At 37.7% G+C, this 20332-nt stretch overlaps 1 protein-coding gene across 1 annotated transcript in view; it reads right to left on the bottom strand.

Moving 5' to 3' along the window:
- LOC308689345 (protein NLRC3-like) overlaps positions 1 to 18251 on the bottom strand; it is a gene marked incomplete at its 3' end in the record, with an annotated part of 54437 nt that extends 36186 nt beyond the window's left edge. The window contains exons 1-3 of the mRNA XM_081362995.1: positions 17970 to 18251; positions 433 to 755; positions 211 to 348 (exon numbers count right to left, since the gene is read on the bottom strand). Of these exons, the coding sequence (XP_081219121.1) occupies positions 211 to 343 (133 nt within the window). The 5' untranslated portion in view covers positions 344 to 348; positions 433 to 755; positions 17970 to 18251. The remainder of the gene's footprint in view (positions 1 to 210; positions 349 to 432; positions 756 to 17969) is intronic.
- Positions 18252 to 20332: the final 2081 nt, after the last annotated feature.

Raw genomic sequence — 20332 nt, forward strand, 5'->3', positions numbered from 1 at the left:
TGTTTTTACAATTTAATTCAGGGCGATTTAGCCTACATTTAATTAGAGCGATTGCTGCTGTTTTGCACAATATCCCTTTGCGCCACCTGGCGGTTATTTCGCGAATGACTTTGAAATGCGACTGGTTTATTATTGCTGCGCCAGCTGGCAAAATAGGCTTTCTTTCTTTCTTTCTTTCTTTCGTTCTTTCTTTCTATCTATCTATATTACCATGTCCTGCAGTGTTGTAGATGTTGAAGGTCACTGAGCCTGTGATGTTGTTATCAGTGAGTACAGGAGAATTTACAGTTGCTCCTGTTTCAGCGTTCACAACACTGACTCCAGTGTGAGCATTGCTGCTCATCTGGCCTGCAATAGAGATAGAGAGATTAATTACATTGCTTAAATCACAACTTTAACATTTCTGATATTTTTTTCTTTTATCACTATTACCTCCTTTTTTGTTTTCAGGCTCATCTAGTGTTGTCAGGATAGAGACAAGGAGATCGGAGGTAAGTGATTCAAATACAGCTTTATTTACAGGTGGCAATAGTGCAAGATGAGTATACGGTGATTTCAGGTGCAAATACTGTGAAGATCACTCAGTGCATGGTTGACAACAGGTAATCCAGATCATTTCAAGAGTAGGGTAATCACTCAGTCTCAGTTCGCTTATTTTTTCTCTTCTCTCTTTTAGGTATGATCAGGGCAACTGGATCAAATCGCGGACATGGAATCTCATGAGAGAACAGGATCTCAGGAATCGGATGGTAGATCTGGAGACAGCAGAACAATATCACAAAGGTTAGTTTGAGTCAGGTAAGTAGACAGAATTCTCAGGCGGCTCAGAGATATCAGGGTCTTCAAGATACGGGAAGAACAGTCAGTTCCTGTTGGAGGCTTGACCAAGACTGAAATCACAGTGAGAGTTTTATGAGTTGGCTGATGACTGTACTGATTGGGAACAGGTGCGGGCGATTAGTAATCCAGAGAGAGTGAGTGCAGGTGCGCCAAAGAGGACCCTGGGTAATGTAGTGCAGCGACAGACGGTGAATGTGACAAGTGTGTAATCATGCTGTTCAACAGAAGCCATTGTCCTTTACTGACTTACAGCTGTTGGACAAGAACACACATGTCTATAATGAATCGTATGTTATCAGACACTTTCCAAAAATACAAAAAAGAGCAGAGTATAAGTGCTATCAATCGATTTAAAAATAAACATAATTTATTTGCGTTTTTTTTTTTTGTCATTTTTTGGTAATCGCGATAAACAATAAAGTTTTTAATATATTTTGATATTATAATACTTTCACATTAAATCTCCAAAATAATGTAGAAACAACATAAAGACATAAATATTTGTACAGATATTGCTGTAGCTGGCCAACAACGACCCGTTCGAGGACTTTAGACAGAAAAGGTAGATTGGCAATAGGCCTATAGGTAGATCAATCTTCAGGATCAGAGCCAGGCTTTTTAAGAACTGGTGTATAGCGGCTGTCTTAAGGGCCAAAGGGACGTGCCCAGTAGCTAAGGAATTGTTAATAATTACGGTAATAGCAGGACATAAGCTTGTGAAGTACATGTTTAGAACCTCAGTAGGCAAAGGGTCAAAGAGCATGTGAAAGAGCTCATAGACATGATTCATTTCAAAGTATTATCTATGCTGACCGTTGTAAAACTAGAGAAAAAAGTGGAAAGTGAATTTTTAACGCGGACAGGATCTATATTTATCTATATCTATATTTATTCCCTGAAGACTGCAGTGATATTTTATATTTGATTACTGTTCTTCTGTCATCAGTTCTTCCTCAGTTCTGCACTGCAGAATAAGAGTCCTCCGTTGTGTGGATTTAACACGTTATTTTTATAACCGTGACTTTTTTTACGCGGTTCGGCCGTTCGTCCACACGGAAACGCAGTATCAGGTCACTGAAACCGAACATTTTTGAAAACCCCTGCCAGGGTGAAGATTTTCAGAAACGCCGGTTGCAGTGTTGTCGTGTAGACAGTAAAACTGGGGTCTTTGCTTCTAATTCAGGCTTATGATTGGCCAACGTGGCTTTACGATCGCCGCCTGCTGGTGTGGCATGCTCTTGACAGCGCGTGATAGCGTGTTTTTGTGTTTTCATGTAGGCTGAGATTTCTTTTAAACCGAGCACATGTGGACGGGATTTTTTTTTTAAACGCAGGAGGAAAAACTCCGGTTATAAAAATGTCCGTGTGGACTAGGCCTACATTTCATCTTTTTTTCATCAAACAACCAGACTCACGAATGGTTCGACACAACCCGTACTGGGGAATAGACTAGACGGTGTAGGCTTTCTTCTGTGTAGATATAAATTCACCTATGCTTTGCATCAGCTGGGTATGCAGGGTAAATGACGGCTGTTAGCCTACCATGGTCGCCCTCGCCCAGTAATTAAAAAAATAATAATAAATGAAGATATAAATCAATATAATTAGTTGTAAATTAGATATTTTTAACACTAATACAAAAAAAGAATAATGCATTGACTATATAATAGACCTATATTAACGTAAACGCATGAACTGTCATTCAGACCGACTATCTAACAACCGGAGAACAGAGAACAACTGAGATATTAAAATACATACTCTTCTGAGTTTTATGATGTAGGCCTTGTTTTATTAAAATTTATTCATTTATATCTCAAAGATGTGCGCTTGTGCGTAGCGCATCGGTCATGTTGAGAGGGAAACAAATGCATTTTATTATTAGCCTATTCAGAAATAGTGTAAAAGGCCGGTAAATAAAATACAACATTAACATTATAAACACTATTAATAACATATAGGCTATGTCTATGTGTATTTTACTTCCCCTTACTGTAGCCTATGTCAAATCCTTAAATGAATGGTATTCAGAAAACAACAAGAATGAAAAATAAGTAGCCACGTATAATAAAAATATAACCTAATAACTTATAATAATAGCCTATTATCTTCCTAATCAGTTTCATCTCCTCAGCATCCCAGATAGCTTAGAATAACTAGATATTGCAACAGAAACTTTTAACTCTCTCTTTTACAGCACTTTAGACACAGTTGCTCCGTTGCGCTTAAAGGAAGATTAAAGAAAATAGTCCAACGCCGTGGTACAACGAGCACACTCAGGCCCTTAAGAGAGCAGCCAGAAAAATGGAGCGCAACTGGAAGAAAACAAAACTAGAGGTATTTAGCATTTTATGGAAGGAGAGCTCAATTACTTACAGAGAGGCTTTAAAAGCTGCTAGATCTGCTTATTTTTAGGGCTGTAAATCGATTAAAAATTTTAATCGATTAATCGCATGATTGTCATGAGTTAACTCGTGATTAATCGCACATTTTTTTATTTGTTCTAAATGTACCTTAAATTAATACTTTTAAAGTTTGTAATACTCTAATCAACGTGGTCATGGATAAATATGGATGCTTTATGCAAATGTATGTTTATTATTGAAACCATAGTCAACATAGAGCATGAAGACGAGACATGTTTCAAAGGTCATAGATGTTTTTCAAAGAACTTGTTCATGTCTATTAGACACATGTAGAAAGAACAAAGAAATACCAGGTTCCCATTACTTCTCTTTCTTTGCACTGAGCAATTAACACAAACATGTTTAGATTTTTGCATGACAGGGCAGCTCTTCTGAAAATGCTAAATGTACATTTATTATTTATTATTAGGCTACATTATAGTTTGTCTCTCTCTGTGCCCATTTTGATTAAGCTAAATTCTCAATAAAACTGTTTTCATTGGTATATTTTACTGTTTCTGTTGTCAAACAACGGACTGAATATGAAATGGTGACTGAAACGCGACCCATTAAGACATAACCAGCTCTCTCTTCCAAGATGTTAATCTGCACAATAATCCTGATAATCGAGCCGTCGTCTGATGAAATCAAATACACATAAGATAAACACAATATCTGTTTTGCGATTTCGGCTATACTTGCATGTAAAATTAGAGAAGCAACATCATATCTGTGTTTAACTGAATTAAAGTGCTGCTCCTCTCTCCAGCGCGAGACGCAGAGAGAAAGCGAGAGAGAGAGCGAGAGAGAGAGAGGCGCGCGCGCGCGTGCTGGGAGAGCAGTACCGACGGTACCGGTAGATTCTCAGAAACTAAATAAGGTTTGCGCGCTTTGTTGAAGGGAAAAAATCGCTAAATGGGTCTGCAATGTCGCTAAGTTGGCAACACTGTGTATCTCCATTTCTCCAACTATGTTTTGGGCCACGGGTCAAACAGAAAATACGCGCTGCGTTAATCGAGCGTTAAAAAAAATAGTGCCGTTAATATGATTTTGCATTAACGCGTTATTAACGCACTAACTTTGACAGCCCTACTTATTTTACAACCCTATTAGAAGAAAATAAACATAATCCTAGGTATTTATTTGAAACAGTGGCTAAACTAACGAAAAAGAAAGCTTCAAGCACCGAAGTTTCCAAGCAACACAGCAGTAATGACTTTATGAACTTCTTCACTTATAAGATTGATAATATCAGGGACAAAATTATAACTATGCAACCGTCTACTACAGTATCGCATCAGGCAGTGCATTGTAGTCTTCCTGAGGAAAAATTTGATTCATTCGTTGCTATAGGAGAGGAAGAATTTACTAAACTCGTTAAATCATCTAAATCTACAACATGTATGTTAGACCCTATACTGACTAAGCTACTGAAAGAGATGCTTCCAGAGGTCATAGATCCTCTTCCTAATATCATTAATTCGCCTTTGTCTCTAGGATACGTACCAAAAAACTTTAAGCTGGCTATGATTAAACCGCTTGTTAAAAAAACTCAACTTGATCCTACAGAATTAGTCAATTACAGGCCGATCTCGAATCTACCTTTTCTGTCAAAGATATTAGAAGAAGCAGTATCTTCACAACTGTGTTCCTTTTTTGAAAGAAATTATATCTGCAAGGATTTCCAGTCCGGGTTTAGACCGTACCATAGTACCGAGACTGCTCTCGTTAGAGTCACAAATGATTTGCTCTTATCATCCGATCGTGGTTGTATCTCTCTATTAGTGTTACTCGATCTTAGTGCTGCATTTGACACTATTGACCACAACATTCTTTTAAATAGACTAGAAAACTATGTTGGCATTAGTGGAATTGCACTAGCATGGTTTAAATCATACTTATCTGACCGTTATCAGTTTGTAGCAGTAAATGAAGAGATGTCTCATCGATCACAAGTTCTGTATGGCGTACCACAAGGCTCAGTACTAGGACCGCTGCTGTTCACTCTGTACATGCTACCATTAGGAGATATCATTAGGAAACATGGAATTAGCTTTCACTGTTATGCTGACGATACTCAGCTCTATATTTCTTCAAAACCTAATGAAACTTACCAATTCACAAAATTAACAGAATGCATAGCTGATATAAAAAATTGGATGATTCGTAATTTCCTACTTCTAAATTCTGAAAAAACAGAGATTCTAATTATTGGACAAAAAACTTCCTCACGTAATAACCTAGAATACTGTCTAACACTTGATGGCTGCTCTGTTAAGTCTTCGTCGTCGGTTAGGAACCTGGGTGTTCTCTTTGATACCAATCTTTCATTTGAAAGTCAAGAGTCTAGTATCTGTAAAATATAAAAAATATATCTAAATTACGCCATATGCTATCATTGACAAATGTGGATCAATTAGTTCATGCGTTCATGACCTCAAGGCTAGATTATTGTAATGCTCTACTGGGTGGTTGCCCTGCACACTTAATAAACAAACTACAGCTAGTTCAAAATGCAACAGCTCGAGTTCTTACCAGAATCAGGAAGTATGACCATATTAGCCCAGTTCTGTCAACACTGCACTGGCTCCCTATTAAACATCGCATAAATTTTAAAATATTGCTGATTACTTACAAAGCACTAAATGGTTTAGCTCCGCAGTGCTTGAGCGAGCTCTTAACGCATTATAGTCCTTCACGTCTATTGCGATCTCAAAATTCCGGCCAGTTGATAATACCTAGAATATCAAAATCGACTGCTGGCGGTAGATCCTTTTCCTATTTAGCACCAAAACTTTGGAACAGTCTTCCTACCATTGTCCGGGAAGCAGACACACTCTGTCAGTTCAAAGCTAGATTAAAGACACATCTCTTTGACCTAGCATTCACATAATACATTATAGACTTCTATAATTCAATGTTAGGCTGCATAGATTAGGTCAGCTGGAACCGGGAACACTTCCCATAAATCCTGATGTACTCGTTACATCATGAGAAGAATGGCATCTACGCTAATTTTAGTGTCTTTGTTTATCCCGAGGTTTTCCCGCAGCCTGCCGGATCCAGGCCGTATCCAGATCTGACGAATGACCTTCGCCTGAACCCGATGTCAACGCAGTGCTGAAGTGCCAACTAGTCTCTCCCTATGGAGGATCCCTTTACCACTCTACAGATAAAGCGTCGTCGGGAAAACTCAATTCGCGTACCTACCCCGAATTGATAAAATAATATAAAATTCTGAATCAAAACTATAAGGAAACACCAGTAATTTGTTTAGGCTTGGTTTGTAGGGAATTCCAAACCTGCGCACACATATTCAAACGCACATAACTATAGAACAGATTCTTAATGCGCATGTGAACGCCATCAGCGTTTCTCACAGGTTCGCGTTTAAAGTTTGTGTAGAGAGAATGGTGTCGTCTTAGCGGCCCCAAATTTAATAACAAATGATCATTGCGACGGAAGCGAATCAATCAAAACTAACTTTAGCTGGAAAATAACTTTATTAAAGAACCGCTATAAAGCCAAAACAATCTTACCTTAAATTATACGTTTATCTCTGTAAAGCTGCTTTGAAACAATCGACATTGTTAAAAGCGCTATATAAATGAAGATGACTTGACTTGACTATTGTGTCCTTTATTATAAACAACATTTAGCCTATTTTAAACGCCAAGCCTAAAAAAAATTCATTTGAATCGAAACTGAAACTGTACCGACATTGGTTTCACGCATCTCTCATTCAGTCCAAAGTTTCCATATTTGCAATGTAACATTTGGATGCGAACTAGTAATGTAAAGAAGGCTTCATACTTCAGTCGAGTCCCAATATACACGTATAGGCTAAATCAGCATCATCACAGCAAGAGAAAGGAGTTTGGAATAACAAGTAAGGACAAGTAAGTAACAAGCAAGTAGGACTGTGCGGCACAGCTTTTATATTGTACAAAAGACCAATTAAATTAAGCAGAATAACTTTTTATATATTTGGTCGACTGTGTTTTATTTTAATAATAAACAGGCTGTGATGTCAAGTTAGCAATGCCAGAAGTGAACTGATAATAGCCTAGAAGTTGTGTGAGCGAGCGATGCGCCAGCGCCATCACTTTGATTTGTTACTCAACAGGGGAAATAACTTAATATTCTGTCGTTTAATACTCTGTCATTCGAAGCGGTAAAATTTATGTTTTTATTTGTGTACATTCAAAATGACAACAAAATGTCATGCCTTTGAAAAATAAAGAAAACAACATGATGCTCAGCTTCCTTAACATCTTTCTGGCGCACACCAAAAATAAACCAAAATAGAGTGAATAGCCTTCTGACGCGCCTACTTTCCAAAGTCAACATTTAGATTATTTGAAGTAAAATGCATTATATAGTCACTTAGGAATAAAACACAGCGTGGTTCATGATAAAAAAAAAAAAAAAAACGTGACTTTACAGTTCGGAAAATAGGAAAATAGCAAACCCCTGGCACTTGGTAACTCTGGTCTACAAAGAAGAAAGCCCTGTCTAGTCTATTCCCCAGTGCGGGTTGTGTTGAGCCATTCGTTAGTCTGGTTGATGGAAAAAAAAAGAAAAAGTTGCAATAAACGCGTGTTAAGAATCCACACAACGGAGGACTCTTATTCTGCAGTGCAAAACTGAGGAAGAACTGATGACGGGACAGTTTGATCTTCGGCTGACAAATCAGAGGAGAGGGGCGTTTCATTCCCACCCACGTGAAGAAATCGAATATTCAAGCTGTTTATTAATTTTGCTACCTCAGAACGAAAACTAAAGCTAAAAAAAAAAATGAAAAAACGAAATAGGAACCGTTTTCTCATTTTTCTACTTTCAATATTAAATAAAAATATGACTGAACGAATGATACACGGATTGAAAAACCTTAAAAGAACTGTTTATTTCATTTGAATTGAATTTGTAAATGTTTGCTCTGTTATATTTATTTGTGCTATAGGACAAAAACGCGACAGACCCTAAAAAAGTGAGCACACGCTTTCGACATGCAATTTTGAGAACACTAAGTAAAGAGCACGTTCTTTTCACCTGTTTCGCCACTTCAAACACACATTTGCACTGCATGTTTGGTTTACATGTTTACACGTTCAGCCTAATAAACCCGTTGCTGCGATGTCATTAATGTTAATGAATGAATGAGGCATTTATATAGCACTTTCATATGTACTACTGTACACCCAAAGCGCTTTACAATCATATCAGGGGATCTCTCCTCAACCACCACCAGTGTGCAGCATCCACTTGGATGATGCGATGGCAGCCACAGTACAACGGCACCAGTGCGCTCACCACACACCAGCTTTAGGTGGAGAGAGGAGAGAGTGATAGAGCCAGTTCAGTGGATGGGGATTATTAGGAGGCCATGATTGGTAAGGGCCAATGGGTGGAATGTGGCCAGGACACCGGGGTTACACCCCTACTCTTTACGAGAAGTGCCATGGGATTTGTAATGACCACAGAGAGTCAGCACCTCGGTTTTACGTCTCATCCGAAGGACGGTGCTCTTTGACAGTATAGTGTCCCCGTCACTATACTGGGGCATTAGGACCCACACAGACCACAGGGTGGGCGCCCCCTGCTGGCCTCACTAACACCTCTTCCAGCAGCAACCTGGTTTTCCCAGGAGGTCTCCCATCCAGACACTGACCAGGCTCAGCCCTGCTTAGCTTCAGTGGGCAACCAGTCTTGGGCTACAGGGAGATATGGCTGCTGGCTAATCAAAATCAAAGAACAAAGGTAACAGAGATTGTTGTAGCAGAGAAAATTGTTGATTTAATAAGGATTAATTTATATTTCGGTAACACTTTACAATAAGGTTCCTTTATTAAACATTAGTTAACGTATTAACTAACATGAACTAACAATGAGCAATACATTTATTACTGTTTTTGTTAATCTTTGTTAATGTCAGTTAATACAAATAAAACTGTTCATGTTAGTTTACAGTGCATTAACTAATGTTAACAAGATTTTAATAAACTATTAGTAAATGTCGAAATTAACATTAACAAAGATGAACAAATGCTGTATAAGTGCAGTTCATTATTAGTTAAAGGGACACTGTGGAGAAATTGTGTTTTTGTCAAACAACGACCCCTAGAGTCGCTGTGGAATACTTGCACTGTCGTAAATACCCCTCCACCCCCGAAAGCTAGCTAGACATATGTGGAAATTATTGGACTGGTCTAATTATCAGCAATGGATGAATGAAAAGCATGTAAAAAAATGACATACTACAAGCAAGCACAACAACATACAACATAGAATGCAAACAAGTTTACAAATAAGAGATTTATTTACTGGCCACTTCGTGCGTTTTCTCAGATCGGATAGCTATCTGATTTATCAAAACGATTCTATTTACACCTGGTCACATAAATGTGTTTTTGCGAAACGGATTAAAATCCGATCTTCAATTCTCGCGCTATATGCAGATTTAATGGAGTGCACGTCACCGAAAGCAACAGATATGAGCTGCATTTTATTGATCATCAGCTAAAATGACAGCAATAAGAGAGAGCAGCAGCAACAGCCCTGGTAAGATCATTTAGTTTCTTTACTTTTAATGATGTTGATGATTGTGTGTTAAAACATCTGCGACTTACTTTCACTTTGATTTGCGATAGTTTGCATGTTGGCTTGATGAATCGATGCTCAGCTTCTCATCTGCGGTGATGCGTGTTCCAGTATCTGGCAATAACATATAGCCTATAACACGCTTTCACACGTTTTTTTATTATTATTTATTTTTTAGCATTTTTGGGAGGAGTACAATTTACATATGTGGTTTCAACAACCAGATGCATTTACACTTGTTTAGTTTCGTCTGGAATGCGTCTCAGACCTCCTCCTGAAGTGGTTTGAGCGATCGGATTCAAATCCGTCTTGAATGCGTTTCGGAGGGCATTTACACCTGGTCTTTTCACGATCGGATAGCTATCCGATCTGAGAAAACGCATGAAGTGGCCAGGTCTAAACACAACAGCCCCCATGACAAAAACATACGCACGAAAGCCGAAAAACAAACGCTGGTTGGCATCTCACATCCATAGACAGTATATAAACGCTCACGTCCGAATTTGAGGAAGTGGTGGGGGAAGTGACGTATGCCGTAGAGCAGTCGAATTTTGTAGTTCTTTCTGTGCTCTGGTTACTACCCGAACCCCGAAGTTATGTAGTGCCAGTAAAAGCGATACAGACCCCGTCAGGCTATGGCAGACGTGTCATTCAACCTATTGTAAGTCGATGTACCATCACAAGGGTCTTGGAAATATATTATGAAGGTTGAAAAGTTACACGGTGTGGCTTTAATGTTTACTAATGTAGTTAACTAATGAACCTTATTGTAAAGTGTTACCTATATGTCATTTATGATTTATGCAGTGAAGACTGTAAAGTGTTTGATAACTTTATTTAATTTCTGTATATTTCCTGTTAGACAGGTAGGAAGGTCACAGGTTAATGTGACATTTATTATAATGGGTTTATGAGAAGAATGTTTTAAGTTCACTTACATTAAAAGTTGATATTTTATTTATACCCTAATAAATGTTGAAATCGATAGCTTTCAGTTATACTGTAAAGATGAATGTCTATAATTAATGTTTAAAAAATCAATTATCAGAGACATCAGTAGCTGTATTAGTATCAGTGATACTGGCCTTTATTTATAAAAAGATGGCATTAAACCAATATTTAAAATATACTGACTTTAAGTTGTTTCTACATTAAATAGGACAGTAACTGTGAACTTATTGCAATATAATAAAAAATATTAAAAACTCCTATCGGTTAAAAGCAGTATTAAAAAAATATGATACAGCGGGGGAAATAAGTATTGAACATGTCACCATTTTTCTCAGTAAATATATTTCCAAAGGTGCTATTGACATGAAATTTTCACCAGATGTTGGTAACAACCCAAGGAATCAGTACATACAAAGAAACCAAAACAAATAAGCTCAGAAATTACGTTATGTGTAATAATGTGAAATGACACAGGGAAAAAGTATTGAACACATGAAGAAAGGGAGGTGCAAAAAGGCATGGAGAGCCAAGACACCAGCTTAAAACTATTAGTAATTAAAAAGCAATCCAGCCCCCTGTCCGTGCAAATTAATAACAGCTGGTTCAGTCCCAACAGTTGGCCTACAAAAAGGTCTCATTGCCAAGGTGTCACACAAGACACATCTCATGATGGGTAAAAGCAAAGAGCTGTCTCAAGACCTTCGCAACCTAATTGTTCCAACACATAATGATGACATTGGTTATAGGCGCCATTCTAAGCTTCTGAATGGTCCAGTGAGCACTGTTGGGGCCATAATACGAAAGTGGAAAGACAATCATTTCACCATAAATTTGCCTCGACTAGGTGCTCCTCGCAAGATTTCTGACAGAGGAGTGAAAAGAATAATCAGAAGAGGCGGAGGCGGATGACAGCTTCCGAAAACTGAAAACACTGCTCAAACAAGGTCCAGCTCTGGCACCTTTCGATCTAAACTTGCCAACGTATCTCTCAACAGATGCATCTGATTATGGCTTAGGGGCTATGTCACTCTTATGTGCCTGATGGTTTTTTTTAAATGTTTTTATTGTGATTTATATATAATTTTAACATTTGTAATACTTGTCTGTGTTATGTTTGGGTTTTACACCATGGGGTCTGAGGGAAACGGAATTTCAATCCTCTGTATGTCCTGTACATGCAGTAAAATTGGCAATAAATTTGAACTTGAACTTGATGTTATCCCAGCTTCACACCGATGGCACAGAACGAGTTACTGCATTTGCTTCTCGAGTACTTACCGATGCAGACAAAAAGTACAGTCCAGTGGAAAAGGAAGCGTTGGCATGTGTTTTCGCTGTAAAACGCTGGAGAACGTACCTCTGGGGGAGAAGATTTACCCTCAGAACAGACCATCGAGCGTTATCAACTCTACTTGCTACAAAAGGCATGAATATCGCTGGCTTACGCATTGCAAGATGGTCAACTAGACTGCTTTGTTACCAATAAGATGTGGTGCACAGGGCTGGACACAAAAACTTTGTAGCCGATTGCTTGTCTAGAATGCTGGTAGAATCACAAGAACATGAGCAAAACCTGAACCAGCATTGCTTGCTGAAATAGACACTGTGCAGGGCCCCATACCTCTCTCACTTTTGGAAGGACAATGGGAATGCTGCCGCGGTGATAGAAGAGATGTGCGCTGTGTTACAATGCATTGCTATTGACGACGGTCATATAATTTAATGTGTATGCTTAAAAAAAAGTGCATCGTAGAGCTGCTGATTTTATTTGTTGTTTGTTGATTTCAAAATATAAAACTTGTTGAAATGTTTTCAGTGTGCGTATAAGTTATTTTTGAACATTTTCATCTCATTTTAATAAAACGGTGATAATATTGATAATCGTGATAATTTTGGTCACTATAATCGTGATTACGAAATTTTCATACCGTTACATCCCTATTTAAGACTAATACAATCGAAGATATATATAAAAAATGTCCTGGCTCTTCAAAGCTTTATAATGGCAGTGAATGTTTGTTTCTGTAAAAAAAAAGTCCATAAAAGTGCATCCATCCATCATAAAAGTGCACCCATCCATGATAAAAGTGCATCTATCCATCATAAAAGTGCATCTATCCATGATAAAAGTGCATCTCTCCATCATAAAAGTGCATCCATCCATCCATCATAAAAGTGCACCCATCCATGATAAAAGTGCATCTATCCATCATAAAAGTGCATCTATCCATCATAAAAGTGCATCTATCCATCATAAAAGTGCATCCATCCATGATAAAAGTGCATCTATCCATCATAAAAGTGCATCCATCCATCATAAAAGTGCATCCATTCATCATAAAAGTGCATCCATCCATCATAAAAGTGCATCTATCCATGATAAGTCTGTCTATCCATTATAAAAGTGCATCTATCCATTATAAAAGTGCATCCATCCATCATAAAAGTGCATCCATCCATCATAAAAGTGCATCCATCCATCATAAAAGTGCATCCATCCATCATAAAAGTGCATCTATCCATTATAAAAGTGCATCTATCCATCATAAAAGTGCATCCATCCATCATAAAAGTGTATCTATCCATCATAAAAGTGCATCCATCCATCACAAAAGTGCATCTATCCATCATAAAAGTGCATCCATCCATCATAAAAGTGCATCCATTCATCATAAAAGTGCATCCATCCATCATAAAAGTGCATCTATCCATGATAAAAGTGCATCTATCCATTATAAAAGTGCATCTATCCATCATAAAAGTGCATCTATCATGATAAAAGTGCATCTATCCATCATAAAAGTGCATCCATCCATCATAAAAGTGCATCTATCCATCATAAAAGTGCATCCATCCATCATAAAAGTGCATCCATCCATCATAAAAGTCCATCTATCCATCATAAAAGTGCATCCATCCATCATAAAAGTGCATCCATTCATCATAAAAGTGCATCCATCCATCATAAAAGTGCATCTATCATGATAAAAGTCTGTCTATCCATTATAAAAGTGCATCTATCCATTATAAAAGTGCATCCATCCATCATAAAAGTGCATCTATCCATCATAAAAGTGCATCCATCCATCATAAAAGTGCATCCATCCATCATAAAAGTGCATCTATCCATCATAAAAGTGCATCCATCCATCATAAAAGTGCATCTATCCATCATAAAAGTGCATCCATCCATCATAAAAGTGCATCCATCCATCATAAAAGTGCATCTATCCATTATAAAAGTGCATCCATCCATCATAAAAGTGCATCCATCCATCATAAAAGTGCATCTATCCATTATAAAAGTGCATCTATCCATCATAAAAGTGCATCTATCATGATAAAAGTGCATCTATCCATCATAAAAGTGCATCCATCCATCATAAAAGTGCATCCATCCATCCATCATAAAAGTGCATCTATCCATCATAAAAGTGCATCCATCCATCATAAAAGTGCATCCATCCATCATAAAAGTGCATCTATCCATGATAAAAGTCTGTCTATCCATTATAAAAGTGCATCTATCCATTATAAAAGTGCATCCATCCATCATAAAAGTGCATCTATCATGATAAAAGTGCATCTATCCATTATAAAAGTGCATCTATCCATCATAAAAGTGCTTCCATCCATCATAAAAGTGCATCCATCCATCATAAAAGTGCATATATCCATGAAAAAGTGCATCTATCCATCATAAAAGTGCATCCATCCATCATAAAAGTGTATCTATCCATCATAAAAGTGCATCCATCCATCACAAAAGTGCATCTATCCATCATAAAAGTGCATCCATCCATCATAAAAGTGCATCCATTCATCATAAAAGTGCATCCATCCATCATAAAAGTGCATCTATCCATGATAAAAGTGCATCTATCCATTATAAAAGTGCATCTATCCATCATAAAAGTGCATCTATCATGATAAAAGTGCATCTATCCATCATAAAAGTGCATCCATCCATCATAAAAGTGCATCTATCCATCATAAAAGTGCATCCATCCATCATAAAAGTGCATCCATCCATCATAAAAGTCCATCTATCCATCATAAAAGTGCATCCATCCATCATAAAAGTGCATCCATTCATCATAAAAGTGCATCCATCCATCATAAAAGTGCATCTATCATGATAAAAGTCTGTCTATCCATTATAAAAGTGCATCTATCCATTATAAAAGTGCATCCATCCATCATAAAAGTGCATCTATCCATCATAAAAGTGCATCCATCCATCATAAAAGTGCATCCATCCATCATAAAAGTGCATCCATTCATCATAAAAGTGCATCCATCCATCATAAAAGTGCATCTATCATGATAAAAGTCTGTCTATCCATTATAAAAGTGCATCTATCCATTATAAAAGTGCATCCATCCATCATAAAAGTGCATCCATCCATCATAAAAGTGCATCCATCCATCATAAAAGTGCATCCATCCATCATAAAAGTGCATCTATCCATCATAAAAGTGCATCCATCCATCATAAAAGTGCATCCATTCATCATAAAAGTGCATCCATCCATCATAAAAGTGCATCTATCCATCATAAAAGTGCATCCATCCATCATAAAAGTGCATCCATCCATCATAAAAGTGCATCTATCCATTATAAAAGTGCATCCATCCATCATAAAAGTGCATCCATCCATCATAAAAGTGCATCTATCCATTATAAAAGTGCATCTATCCATCATAAAAGCGCATCTATCATGATAAAAGTGCATCTATCCATCATAAAAGTGCATCCATCCATCATAAAAGTGCATCCATCCATCATAAAAGTGCATCCATCCATCCATCATAAAAGTGCATCTATCCATCATAAAAGTGCATCCATCCATCATAAAAGTGCATCCATCCATCATAAAAGTGCATCTATCCATGATAAAAGTCTGTCTATCCATTATAAAAGTGCATCTATCCATTATAAAAGTGCATCCATCCATCATAAAAGTGCATCTATCATGATAAAAGTGCATCTATCCATTATAAAAGTGCATCTATCCATCATAAAAGTGCATCCATCCATCATAAAAGTGCATCCATCCATCATAAAAGTGCATATATCCATGAAAAAGTGCATCTATCCATCATAAAAGTGCATCCATCCATCATAAAAGTGCATCCATTCATCATAAAAGTGCATCCATCCATCATAAGTGCATCTATCCATGATAAAAGTGCATCTATCCATTATAAAAGTGCATCCATCCATCATAAAAGTGCATCTATCATGATAAAAGTGCATCTATCCATCATAAAAGTGCATCTATCCATTATAAAAGTGCATCTATCCATCATAAAAGTGCATCTATCCATCATAAAAGTACATCCATCCATGATAAAAGTGCATCTATCCATCATAAAAGTGCATCTATCCATCATAAAAGTACATCCAGCCATGATAAAAGTGCATCTATCCATCATAAAAGTGCATCTATCCATCATAAAAGTACATCCATCCATGATAAAAGTGCATCTATCCATCATAAAAGTGCTCCACAGGGCTCTAGAGCAGGGGTGTCCAAACTCGGTCCTGGAGGGCCACTGTCCTGCAGAGTTTAGCTCCAACCCCAATTAAACACACCTGAACCAGATAATCAAGATCTTATTAGGACTTGATTATCTGGGGCCGTAATCACAAAGAATTTTAAGGCTAAAAGTAGCTCCTAACTGGCGAATTTAGGAGCAACTCCTAAAAATAATGGGCGTGTCACTCGTAACTTTAGGACTCCTAATTTTTTTCACTAAGAGTAATTCACTAAGCGTTTTAGCCCTAAAAGTGGCACCTAAGCCTGGGACAGCTTAAAAGAAGTCGAGAGGACTCCTAACTCACTAAGACCTATTCACAAATCGCTTTTTGTGGCATTTCACGTTGCGATGTTTTGAAATGCGTATGCGGCGGCTACAGGAGCTTCCAATCGCGAGTGAACAATTTGGCATTGTACATTGTAGGCATAACTAGGGATGCAATAACGCCACCAACAACAACCAAAACTAGGCTACTCATTGCATGTAAACTAATTGTAACGTTTCATTGTGAATCAAATTAAAATGTTCTTCTCTTTGCAAACGTAGGCAGAGGCATATAGTGACAGATTAATTCAATAATGTTGCAAAGATATTGCATCAATCCATATGTTTCATTAGGCTACTAGGCTATTTGTTTTGCCTTACTCTTTATTCATTTAGGCTATTTATTCAGTTATTCATCATCTTCCGTCCTTCACACTACTTGTGTAGCGCACACATTCTCAGACCTGTCACCTGTCAATCATCATCGTAGGGGAGGAGTTTGGAATCATTACCGCGTTACAATCATCAGCCAATCAAGGTGGTCACTTCAGTCAAGCTCGTGCATGAGTAATGACGTCATCCATAGCAACGAAGACTCACTCTTAGTTTAGGAGTTGTCATTTTTCTTTACTAAGAGTAGGTCTGAAAGGCGTTGTGAATAACTTTTAAGAGAAAACTCCTAGCTAAAATCTTTTAGTGCGATTTAGGAGTACTCCTAGTGGTAAGATAAAATGCTTTGTGAATACGGCCCCTGGTTCAGGTGTGTTTAATTGGGGTTGGAGCTAAACTCTGCAGGACAGTGGCCCTCCAGGACCGAGTTTGGACACCCCTGCCCTAGAGGGTTAATAAAATAATTAGCTTCCGGTAGCCAGTAATGTCCTGTACAAATACAAGAAAATCATTAACAGTGTAAATCTAAAAAAATAATTTCGGATGAATATAGAACGTTTAATGCTTCACGGACAGATTCATTTGCCTTCACCCCTGACGATTCTGGCTTACCTGTGTGCTTGATATGTGATGAGAGGATGACGCCACAGTGAAATGCAATTCAGTCATAATTAAACATACGCTGGCCAAATTTTTTTGCTTTTTAAACGATTTTATGCTTGCTCTTTCTAATATGCTGCTGCTATATGTTTTATTATTTTTTAAAGTGGACTGCTCTTTAGAGATAACTGTGTTGAGAAAACTGTGTTGCTTAAATCTGCTAAAATTACTGTAAAAGATCAAATATTACTTTGAGTTTTGTTAGCAATCAAAAAAGTCATACACAATACTGTTTATTAAGTCTAGATCATTGTGAATGGATACATGACTTTTTATCTTTATATATCAGTATATTAAGAAGTAGTATTTACTAACCATGAATAATGATGATGAAGATGAGTCTTGTTCCTCCGCTGAACTTGAGCAGAAGTTGCTTTAAAGCTGCTTTCAGTTCTGCGTTTTCATAAAGGACTGTGAGAACTTTGGAACTTAAACCGATTCTTCACCGAGAACTTCTTCAGAAAACTAGTAGAGATTTAATTCATAGAAATTCATAGATGGAGAATCGCTGTCTGCCATCAAAACACTGTAGTTACTTTAAGAGTTTTCTGCTTAGTGGAAAGTTTGTTTCTTCAATATAAATGCATATGTTTGTGTGACAGGATGTGGCCGATAACCTGCTACTTCTTTGAAGCGTTTCCTCTCTAGGGCATCAGGGGTGAGAGAAGTTTTTCTCACCATGGTAAAGATCTTTAACTAAATGAACATAACAGGAAACAGCAGAGTGAGGTTTAAGTGATGCACATAAAGGCACTGGGTGAAACTGTACTTCTCTGCAGAAAACTCTGTCTGTACGCAGGCCCGGATTAAGATTTCAGAACCCTGGGCACATTGTCTTCTAGCCCGCACACACACACACACACACACACACACACACACACACACACACACACACACACACACACACACACTTGTATACCTCTTCTCCAGTGGCTGCTTCTCTCTCTCTCTCTCTCTCTCTCTCTCTCCCCTCCTCAGGCTCTCAAGTTAAAGTGAGCTTTATTGGCATGACTTGTACAGTATTGCCAAAGCATTGGCCATCACATAAGCAATAAACAAATACTCAATAAATCAGTAAAGAAATACATGAATACATTTTTATAAACAACAAATCACAAGGAAAACAATTAAGACTTTTTTTAATGTTTTTTTTTTCTTTTTACATTTGTACCTACATTCAGACATGTTAAGACAATTAAACACCACTTCTATTTTCCTAGTTTTCCTTTTCCTTTTTTAAAACACCTCCCCAGTTTTTTTGTAACAGAATCATTCCCAAGATGAACTCCCAGATATGAAAGCTTTAGCATAAGTTCTGCTGGGAAGACTCAATTACTACGTCACTTATTGCCTTCACTTCTATCCAATCATATTCTTATGCTCACTGTATAAAAGCACGGTACTTACACACGTTTGAGTTCGCAGATACTGAAGCGACGATTACCCCCATCCTCCCCACCACCACCAGGATGGTCCCGTCTATACCTCCCAGGGGGGTCGGCTGCGCCCCTGCCTTCATCTTTAGGCAGGAATTGCAGATCCGATACTCTCGGATTATGCACTACGGACGGGGCCTACGCCAAATGACTTTGTAGATTATCAGCTTGCTGAGCTGTCAATAAATGTATGGTTTATTGAAATAACTCTCCCGAGTCTTTCTGGTAGAAATTTTATTCCATCGCTTTTCCAGGGCAGGCCTCCTGGTAATTTAGGAGGACCTCCAGCCCATTTACCACATATCAATGTTTCACTTTTTGACCAATTTACTTTGGCCAAAGAAATGAGGCAAAAATGATCAATCATTTTCTTTAGTGTAACCCATTAGTAGGAATTAACGCCTACTAATGAAAATAAAATAAAAAAAGAAAAGGAGGAAAAATATCTACTTGGGGTCTGAGCTCACCAAATACATATACTCACAACTTACAGTATCTGGAGTCCTGGGTTCGGGGTCTCACACCTTGCATTAATCAAAAGAAAATAAATGATTAATAATTTTAAATGTGTGTCTGCTCTTGTTTAAATGGTTATCTACAGTACTAACTAAAAAATAAAATAATAATAATAATTGAACCAATGAATGAAATAAAATATGAAATAAAATGAATTAATTAATGAAACAATCAGTTCACTGAACATTATCTATATTCACTGAAATTTCTCTCACTTCTAATTCAACACTCACTGTCACGGTTCATGAATGCATTGTTTCCTGCTTGTCTCGTGTTACGGGCTGCGTTCGAAACCGCATACTTCCCTACTATTTAGTATGGGAAAAAGAGTAGGCGAGCGAAAAAGTATGTACGAATCCAAAAGAGTAGGCGAGAATTACCTGGGTGACGTACTAATTATCGCGAGATTCGGACTTAAGTGTGTTCAAATATGCCTACTTTCCTACTATATATTAGGCGAAAACAGTACGTGAAGGAAGCAGTACGTTCGAAACATCAGTATTCATAAAAGAGTAGGCGAGAAGTTCCCGGATGGCTTACTGCTTTCGGCCAGATTTTTGAGTGCTCAACTGATGGATACTCTTCTATCCCAGGAGGCCACGCGAGAGGATACGGCTTTCAAATGTGAGTAACACGGTTATTGTGTTAAAATTGCATGTGTTGAACTAATGTTGAGTAAACTGTTGAATTGTTGAAGCTGTAAAGACGTTAGACACTATAGTATAG

Source organism: Scardinius erythrophthalmus (genome assembly GCF_964197995.2).
Source record: "Scardinius erythrophthalmus genome assembly, chromosome: 4".
NCBI classification, from domain to species: domain Eukaryota; kingdom Metazoa; phylum Chordata; class Actinopteri; order Cypriniformes; family Leuciscidae; genus Scardinius; species Scardinius erythrophthalmus.